The sequence below is a fragment of the Gastrolobium bilobum genome, unplaced genomic scaffold (genome assembly GCF_033153095.1).
Source record: "Gastrolobium bilobum isolate Gb01-03AN ecotype WA unplaced genomic scaffold, APGP_CSIRO_Gbil_v1 utg20052, whole genome shotgun sequence".
NCBI classification, from domain to species: domain Eukaryota; kingdom Viridiplantae; phylum Streptophyta; class Magnoliopsida; order Fabales; family Fabaceae; genus Gastrolobium; species Gastrolobium bilobum.
Window position 1 is genome coordinate 258,211 of NW_026897458.1, and position 10,177 is coordinate 268,387.

At 36.8% G+C, this 10,177-nt stretch overlaps 2 protein-coding genes across 2 annotated transcripts; one reads left to right on the forward strand and one right to left on the reverse strand.

Annotated features, from left to right (window-relative positions):
• The first annotated feature begins 226 nt into the window (after nt 1-226).
• Nucleotides 227-3,487, forward strand: LOC133307081 (carbamoyl-phosphate synthase small chain, chloroplastic-like). The gene is made up of 10 exons (XM_061507500.1): nt 227-376; nt 573-705; nt 809-897; nt 990-1,050; nt 1,146-1,213; nt 1,314-1,442; nt 1,519-1,628; nt 1,725-2,072; nt 2,600-2,765; nt 3,152-3,487. Exons 1-10 carry the CDS (start codon nt 256-258, stop codon nt 3,244-3,246), a joined length of 1,320 nt encoding a protein of 439 aa, XP_061363484.1. The 5' UTR covers nt 227-255; the 3' UTR covers nt 3,247-3,487.
• A 444-nt stretch (nt 3,488-3,931) lies between these two features.
• On the reverse strand, nt 3,932-4,345 carry LOC133307086 (histone H3.2). The gene has a single exon (XM_061507507.1). It carries the CDS (start codon nt 4,340-4,342, stop codon nt 3,932-3,934), a length of 411 nt encoding a protein of 136 aa, XP_061363491.1. The 5' UTR covers nt 4,343-4,345.
• Nucleotides 4,346-10,177: the final 5,832 nt, after the last annotated feature.

Consider the following 10,177-nt stretch of genomic DNA (forward strand, 5'->3'; position numbering starts at 1 on the left):
TTTGGGCAAACAAAATATCAATTGCTGATTGGAAATTGCTTTTTCAGGAAAAGCTAAAGTGAAAATAAATTAAGTAACTATTAAGATAGTTTGTATGACATTACAAGTGCTATCATTAAAAACGATATATCAATTTTTAAAAAAATAATAATAATAAAAGAAAGTGGTCCCTGAAATTGAGAATAAAAAACCTAGCTGAACACGCTAAGACACTACCGAGGGTGGTTTCACAGACATCTCTGTAACGGTGCGAAAATGGCGACAACAAAAGCTTTGGTCTTCACTGTGACTCTGAATAATCTCACAAACCGCTTTGGTTCCAAGTCGCCACCAAGCGCTGCAAAAGTTTCCGCTTTTTCTGTTAGATGCTATGCGGGTAACCTTTTTAATATTCTGTAAGCGTTTTTTTTTTTTTTTTTTTTTTTTTTTTGCAATAGCTTTGAAAGCGTTTTCTTTTCACCCTTTTATGGTGCATTTGGTAACATGGAAATTAAAATTGTATTGCCTCTGTTTGGCTTTAGTATTGGGTATTATTATCCAAATTGATGCAGCTTTATTTGCTTGAAATATAGGTAATGGAGAAAGGCCTTGGAAAAATTCAGATGCTAGACTTGTGCTAGAAGATGGTTCAATTTGGAAAGCAAAATCATTTGGGGCTTCAGGAACCCAATTTGGTGAAGTTGTTTTTAATACATCATTGACTGGGTGAGCCAAACTATGTATCTTAGGATCTGTTCTTTTTTTAATGGCTTGCTTTCAACCTAAATAAATGGATGTTTGTTTACTTTGTTATTTGTGTGATCATCAGGTATCAAGAAATTTTGACAGATCCTAGTTATGCTGGCCAGTTTGTGCTGATGACAAATCCACATATTGGGAATACTGGCATAAATTTTGGTTTGTGTTTTATATTCTAATTCCTCCTGAGTCCTTTAATCCTTGTGCTTGGAAGCCATTTAAAAACTACTTTTTGATTCACTGTTATCCAGATGATGAGGAATCAAGGAAGTGCTTTCTTGCTGGTCTAGTAATTAGAAGTTTGAGTATCAGGTTCTATTCTCTTGCTCTGGAAATATTTTCCTTTGATTGAGCTTTTACTTAGTCTATTTACTCTTCCTGTCTTTTTGCAATGAATATTTATTCAGTACCTCAAACTGGAGATGTGTGAAAGCTTTGGGTGATTACTTAGCAGAAAGGAATATCATGGGAATTTGTAAGTAATTTGTATAAAAAGTTGTGGGAAGAACATTACTCGTTGTTGCATAACTTTTGTTTTTTGCTGTTGACTTTGATGGTACTTTGGGATGCAACAGATGATGTTGATACACGTGCAATCACACGCAGATTACGGCAAGATGGCAGCCTCATTGGTATCTTGAGCACTGACAATTCCAAAACAGATGAGGAACTAGTTCAGATGTCTAAATCATGGGACATTGTTGGTAAGGTTATGAGTGCTGGATGTTATGTAAATGTTTTTAAAAGTGGAACTACATAGCTGCTGTTTCATATTTGTAGGTGTTGATCTAATAAGTGGAGTATCATGCAAATCTCCACATGAGTGGGTTGATGAAACAAAGGAAGAATGGGATTTTACTTCCAATAAAGGGCCCGGAGAAACTTTCCATGTAAGTATATGCAGTATGCTGTTGGTACTGTCTCTTTCTTTTTGTTGATTATTGGGTAATTTAATATATGCTTCATGCTGATGAACGAAATTTTAGGTTGTTGCTTATGATTTTGGAATCAAGCATAATATACTTAGGCGCCTAGCATCTTATGGCTGTAAAATCACTGTTGTTCCATCTACATGGCCGGCATCAGAAACTTTGAAGATAAAGCCGGATGGGGTCGTTTTCAGCAATGGCCCTGGAGATCCATCTGCTGTTCCTTATGCTGTTGAAACAGTAAAGAATATTCTTGGAAAGGTGCCTGTTTTTGGAATTTGCATGGGCCATCAATTGCTTGGCCAGGCTTTAGGAGGTACAACCTTCAAGATGAAATTTGGTCACCATGGAGGAAACCATCCCGTTCGTAACCTTAGAACTGGCCACGTTGAAATTAGTGCTCAGGTATGGGAACTAATGGATGTTTTTCTGTCACTTTATTTCCTAGTTTTCCACCATACTATACCTAAATCCATTTGAATCGTTAGGTTTGCTGGGGAAGACAAAAAGAACTTTTTCTATAGACATATTTTTTTTGCCTTATTAGGAGGGTTGGGACCTCGCCCCTTAAGAAAACAAAATTAAACCGGAACTCACAATAATAGTAACTGATGGTAGACAAAACTATGTAATGGTAATCATTACCATCAGTTCAGTTCTTGTTCATGTTGTATCAACTCATGGGCGTGATTGGACCTTTAGTCTTGTGATGAGGTAAAAAAACAGCATAACAAATTCTACACGTAGCAGCAAATATGTTGAAGTGATGTGCGGTCCTATATTTGTTGTGCCAATCATGTCTTCGAAACAAATTAAAGTCAATTGAGATAGCTTCCTTGTTATATTTTTAACTTTTCGCCTCTTATGTGAGTATTTTATTCTTTTTCTCATGGCCTTGTATCATCATAAACTGATATATAATAAATTGGCAGAACCACAACTATGCAGTTGACCCCACCACACTGCCAGAAGGAGTGGAGGTTACTCATATCAATCTTAATGATGGAAGTTGTGCTGGTCTTGCTTTCCCTGCTCAAAGAATCATGTCTATTCAATACCACCCTGAAGCATCTCCTGGACCTCATGATTCTGACTACGGTAAGAGACTTCAAGCTTGCAGTTTATTAGAAAGGGAAAAGTTCACCAATGCCCCTGTGGTTTGCTTCAGAATCACCTATGCCCCTGTGGTTTTTTTTCTATCACATATGTCCCTGTGGTTTGTAAAATAGTATGTTTTTTTATCACATATGTCCCTGTGGTTTTTAATTTTTTTACAAAGCACAGGGGCATGTGTGATAGAAAAAAAACCACAGGGACATAAGTGATTCTGAAGCAAACCACAGGGGCATTGGTGAACTTTTCCCTATTAGAAACGTAGATTAGTACGATCATTAATGTATCTCAGGGTATAACAATCTTAAGAAGTGTAAGGTTCAAGAACAGGATTTGAACAATAAATACTAATGTGATTGTTGATAATGCAGCTTTTAGGGAGTTTGTCGAGCTAATGAATCAAGGGAAAAACAAAACAAAGGAAAATTTACACCAATTATCAGCGGCACATGCTTTGGATGCGTAATGCTTGAAGCGAGCTGGCTACACCAACTGGACGAAAACAATAAAGCTTCTGATCAAAATTTAGCTTTTGTTAGTCTCGTATAATTTCGTAGATTAGTATTGAAGGGCTTCAGGGGATGATGATGTTTTTCTGTTCAATTTTTGTACGAGTTTATTATACCCACAACTGTTATAACCCGCAAATCATAATTATGTACGCATCCCAGTAGCAAACAACAAAATTTTTGCTTGCTATTAATAAAACCAAAAGAATTATTATCTCGAACCATGGCCTCTAACGATTTATTTATGTTCACACTAAACAAATTCTTATCAGCAACCACATGGATCAACTGACAATAGTTTAAGCCTAGCCATTAATTTCAAATTCAAATCCTTAATATTCAACTGTTAAAACTCAGTAAAAAAAGTTTTGCCGCGTGTACGTCCCAAATCCATATTAGTTAACACCAGTTAATGATCAGATACCAAATAATAGTATACCAAAAAAATTAACATATAATTTTTTTAATAAGAAAATATTTAAAACGAGAAAAAGATAAAATAAAATAAAACATAACCATATAACATAGAACTAGAAAGAAGAAGCAACTTGCAGATTCACATTTTACAGAACCAAATTTTGACATTGACAAGAGCACATTAAAGAGAAGGCAATAATGGATATAAAGAAATTAAAATCAGAACTAAGCCCTCTCGCCTCTAATGCGACGAGCGAGTTGAATATCCTTAGGCATGATAGTGACCCTCTTCGCATGAATTGCACACAAGTTGGTATCCTCGAACAACCCTACCAAGTAAGCCTCCGCGGCTTCCTGTAGCGCCGACACGGCGCTGCTCTGAAACCTAAGGTCGGTCTTGAAATCCTGGGCGATTTCCCGAACCAGACGCTGGAAGGGAAGCTTTCGAATCAGGAGCTCCGTGCTCTTCTGATACTTCCTTATCTCTCTCAGAGCGACCGTTCCTGGCCTGAACCTGTGCGGCTTCTTCACTCCACCGGTGGCCGGAGCTGATTTACGCGCCGCCTTGGTTGCCAGCTGTTTCCTTGGGGCTTTGCCGCCGGTGGACTTGCGTGCTGTTTGCTTCGTACGTGCCATCGCTAAAACCTAGAACAAGGCAATGTTTGGCGGAGAATGAAGAAAATGGAGTGTGAATTGCGGGATTTATAGTAGAAAAAATAAGGGTTTGGGGGAAGATTGAAAACTTGAAGATTTTAAGATTGGTTGTTATTGCGCGGGAGTGAAAGTTTTCGATTGGAGCGATCCGTGTGCGCTAAATCTGACGGTCACGATTGGGTTGTCTCATACACCACACGGATTGCCTTCCCTTTTTTATTTTTGGCGCCTGCACACTTGGTCCTTTTATCATTGCAAGTTAATTACTTAATTGGGATTTTTAACAATTTCTTGGCATTCGCAAATTTTTTCGCGTATTATTTAAAGGGAAGAATATGTTTACAAATTTTTTTACAAATTTTACTAAATTGATCAGTTATACACTTTTGATTGAAATATGATTGATCAGACATAATGTAATTTGTAAGAGTTTATAAATAAAATATTTGTAAATATAACATTCTCCATTATTTAATATGATTATATCGTATGAAAATAATCTCAACTATACAAAAATGAATTAATAGTGATAAATGATGAAAGAGAAAAAATATTAAGATAAAAGATTACAAAATTACTATCGATAATTTATTCATTAATTAAGATCACCTTACATAATATGATCTGTTAAATAACAATAGAGAATATTCATATCCTTCATATTTTAAACCCATTACTTTTTGAGTAATTAATTATAGTATTTCTTTGGATTTTTTTTTAAAAAAAAGCGATTCCTAATTCGTTAAGTATTTGTATGCTAACTAAAAAAATAAATCGTAAAAAATGGCAAAATATTATTTATATGTATTATTAACTTATAAAAAAAGCAATACCAAAAAATTCTTTTTTTTTAATAATGGAGGTTAGGGAAATTAGGCCCTTGAAAATAATCCAAAACACATGTATTCAAGTTTAAAGGGGAATTTATTTATCTATTTTTAAAAAAAAAAACTTATTATTAAAGCAGTAACCAATATTTCAAGGGAAAATATTATCTTATGCTCTAGGAGAGTATTTTTCTCTCCTACACATACATCGACTTCCACGTTATTTTTTTTCTTTTTCTTTAAGTGAGTGGGTCTCACTCATAACTATCTCTATAACATAAGAGAACTTCTCTTATGTCACATGAGATTAATAAAGTCCATATTTCAAACGATTTACTCGTGGGGACTATTAGATTCGGAAGCACAAAAAATAGTGACATACAACCCCGCAACCCAAAAAAGAGCAACAGCCCGATCACTTTTTCTTTGGTTTATTGGAGGGAAATTTTTTGAATACATCTTATGTATTTATTTGGGTATATTTTTTTTATTTTCTTTCATATCCTAAAATCTTATCTTTTTTTACAGGTATGTATATACATCCTCACCACAGAAGGTTTTCTCTCATTTGGGAAGGTTTTCTCTTATTTGACAATGTGGTGTCTAATAACTATCTATATCCATCCACTTAAATTATAATTCTCTTCTATTATCTAAATAAATAGTGCCGTAACAAAATATATAATGAAATAGTGTGTAAAAATCTTCTCCCAGATGGTAAAAACAGGTAATCGGGAACTGGACACCATTACTACCCAAGATTGCAATGCCAAATTGCAAAAATCAAAGCACACCTGCAAGTCCAACAATAAAAAGAAGATCATCGCTCTTCTCTTTCGTTCCTGGTCCTTTAGGGAAACCTCGTTTGGACCACAATGATCCACATCTTTTGCTTAAAAACGTCAGAATGGAGATTCCTATTTTCAATGGGACAGACCTAATGAGTGGTTTTTTAGGGCCGAGTTGTATTTTGGGCTGCAGCAAATTCCAGAAAACTTGAAAGTTCGACTTGCAGGGACGAAGATGGAAGGTATGGTGGGGCCATGGTTCCAATGGCTGTTTAATGGAGGAAGTATTCGTTCTTGGGAGGATCTTAATGTGGCGATGAGACAAAGATTCGGAGGAACAATATACACTGATTTGAGAGGTGTGCTTTCCAAATTATCTCAAGATGGAGCTTTGAGTGAATACATCAAAAATTTCGAGGCCCTAATTAAACAGGTGACAGAATTTTCTGATGAAGTCTTAATGAGTTTTTTCATTTCGGGTTTGCAACCTGAGTTGAGAAGAGCAATTCAGCTTCATGTTCCTACAAGTCTTCACCAAGACATGCAATTGGCAATTACTTACGAGGCCCACCATGCAAAGTGTAAGAACTCGCACCGTTAATTAAGGAAGTTAATTAATTAATTATGTGAAATTAGGAAATGATTTCATAATTGACTCTAATAATTATGATAAGGCTTAAATAATTATAGGAAGTAATTATGCTGAAAGTCATTTTTCTGACGAAAAGTACAGATACCGGTTCTGCTACTCGGTATAAATGCGTACCGATGAAATATCCCAGAAAATTATAAAAAGTGTGTATATGTCACTAGAATAATATATAGGACTGTGATTTCAAGTTTCAAGTTAAAATAATGAGAACTGGTGCCAGGACTGATACTGGCTATGGAAAAGCGCGTATCGAAAAGGTGCTGCGAAAAATAAAATAAAAATATGATAAATCTTAGAAAAATGAGTAGGTTCTGAATCCTAAGTTTGGGATTTAATTGCTAAGAATAGCAATTAGCGCTAATACAATGCGATTAAGTGTAAACCGACTATAAATACAAACTTGCACTAAAACCTAGGCCATATTTCAGCCTTCTGCGTGCCTCCTTTGCTGAAGCTTGTGTTCTCCATCGGCCACCATCTTCCTCCCTTCACTTGAGAACCAAGAGACCATTTTTCCTCTTGGTTCCTTCATTAAACCTCATTGTGTGTGAAAGATAAAGTCTTGTGGGTGGTTTAGAAGCCTTGTTTCTGAACCTTGGGTCTCTGGTTGGGGGTTTAAGGTGCTGTGTTTTCTGAGTTGTGAGGGTGAAGCCATTGTCATGGCATTTTGAAGTCCAAGGAGTGATCTTTGGTGAGAAAGAACCAACATTTGTTGTGCTATTTTCGTTTGCCTTCAAGTCAGAACCTTGGGAGCTTCAAGTGAGCTCCAAGAGCATCATTCACCTCTGTTTTGAGCTTGTGGTATGATCATCACCTTTGTTCTTGAGTTTAATGGTTAAAAATGGAATCCTGATGCATGTAACAAGCTAAAGATCATAACTTAAGGTTGGGTAAGGTTAAACACACCTAGAAATACATGTTTAAGCTTCTGTAATCGGTAAAAGTCGAACCTTTGGAGTGATATCTCGCGAAATGCAGAATCTGAGTTCTGCCGCGAAATATCTAGATATTGGGTTAGAAATATCTGGATATTGATATCCGGATATGGATATCCAGATATTGATATCCGAATGTGGGGTTCTGAATATCCGGATATTGATATCTAGATATTGCCAAACAGATATCCGGATATTGATATCCGGATATGTCCCCGATGAATATTCGGATATTCTGAGTTTTTGAAGAACAGTAGCTGCACTGTTTATACAGAACTGTGTTTGGGGTTTGTGGACCCTAGATTGGTTAAGTTGAACTTCTGTAATAATTGAACTAAGTCAGAATCAAGGGATTAAGGGCTTGTGGCTTTGTGAGAAGTCTTAAGACATGAAACGTCAAGGAAAGACGTTGTCTTTGTGTCTTATGCTTGTTGTGTATGATTATTGATATGATTGCTGGTCCAAAACAGATTGTGATTCTGTTGTGTTTGGGCTTTGAGCTGGGTTGGACTCTTGGCTTGGATTGTTAGCTTGCAAGGTAAGCTTTTGTGTCCTCGGTTTAGCCATTGTTTGTTCCACCATGTCCCATAGGGGGATGGTTCATATGCATGATGTATTTTTATGTACTGTTTTATTGAAATGCTTTGGAGCTGTTAAGTGCAAAATGCTTATGATATGTATGTGGTGTTTCGCCGAGACAGGAAGCCATAGGGTTGTCCTATGGGCGGGTGCGGCATGGGCGTGTACTGTGTGGGTAATATACGTATTCCTGCACTTCTCTGATCAGTAGAATAGTTATAATACACATGACATGATTATCTGCTGCATTGCACTGATTTTGGAACTGATATTGAATTACTGCTTTTAGAACTTATATTGCACATGTAAGTGAGCTTGGGGTGGAAGATCCTTGAGGACCCCTTGTCTTACTGAGATTTCTGTTTAGTGATCTCACCCCACATTTGCGGCACATATTTCAGGTTCAGGTAATGCGGGGGTTGAGACCTCTAGCGGCAGGAGGCCGGAGCTTAGCTGATATTGTGGTTTATATGATGATATGTTTAGATGCTGGATTATATCTGCTGATGATATGCTATTAGCTTGTTATTATCATGTTGCTGTTATTGAGACTATGTTTGGCTTTGTTGTCTTATTTGATGAGCATGGGAATTGTCCATGCCACATTGATTTCCGTTATGTTTGAGTTTAGATTGGGGTTGTAATAATGTATCAGGATTATGTCCGGGCTACGTGTTGTAGTTCCGTGATTTTAGATACTCACAGTTATTTATATATTGAGATATTTCAGTTAGCTGTCCTTTGCAATTTACATACAAGCATTGTTTGAAAATGAATTAAGTAATTCAACTTGGTAATGATAATGACGTCATAATTGAAAAGAAAAAGATATTCCGCATTTTTAATTAAGCGTGGCTTAATACGATGGCATGTTAACAAACCGGGTATACACGGGGTGTTACACAGAGCTTCGATCTACTTTTGCTTCAAGCACCAAGAAAACCTTTGCCAAGGGTTCTTACCCTTTCGATCAACCAGCTCCTTTAACCACTGTTTCACCGGTGCAGAGACCAGTGCTTCCTGCATTGCCCGCACCTACAACGGTTAAAAAGATGTCTCATAAGGATCTACAAAAGAAGAGGGAACTTGTCATTTGCTATTACTGTGATGAGAAGTGGAATTCTAAACACAGATGCAAGGCTAAGCTGTTGTTGATGATTGGTGATTGGGAAGAATTGAGAGCTGATGGTGAGGAGCAAATTGTGTGGCAACTTGATAAGTACAAGGAGAACCTCAGGAAGCTGCATTGCATTCGTTGGAGGGAGAAAAGAATCCTCGAGTCATACAGTTCCAGGTGATATTTCATGGGAGACCCACTTTTGTTCTTGTAGATTCAGGCAGTTCACATAACTTCTTTCAAAAGAGGTTAGTTGATGATATAAGATTATCTTATGTTCGAATTCCTAATATGCGAGTATTTTTGTGGAATGGGGAGTTTCTTCTTTATAAACGAAAATGTTTGGCAGTTTCTCTAAATATACAAGGGTTTAATTTTGTTACTGATTTGTGGGTGATAGAATTGACTAGTTTGGGTGTGGTATTGGGCATTTCTTGGTTAAGTTCTTTGGGAAGAGTTATTCATGATTACGAGGAAATGTCAATGGAGTTTGTTTGGAAGGACGGTAGGGTGAAATTGCAAGGGAATACAAATGGTGTGTTGCAGAAAAATGTCATTGCTAATTGTGCGCATATGATTGAAAATGTGGAGGAAAACTGGGAGTCTTCAGTACTGCCTGAGTTGTTGGAGATTAAATCGAAAGTCCCTACTGTTATATGGGATATTTTGGTTCATTTTTCAGCTGTGTTCTAACTTCCCTAAGGCTTACCACCATCTAGGAAGTGTGATCATGCTATACACCTAGTAGAAGGGGCCAAACCTGTCAATGTGAAGCCTTATAGGTATGCTCACCATCAAAAGGAGGAGATCGAGAAACAAGTTTTAGATTTGTTGGCTGCTGGTTTTATTAAGGAAAGCAAAAGCCCTTTTTCTTCTCCTGTATTGCTGGTGAAGAATATGATAATTCGTGGCGGATGTG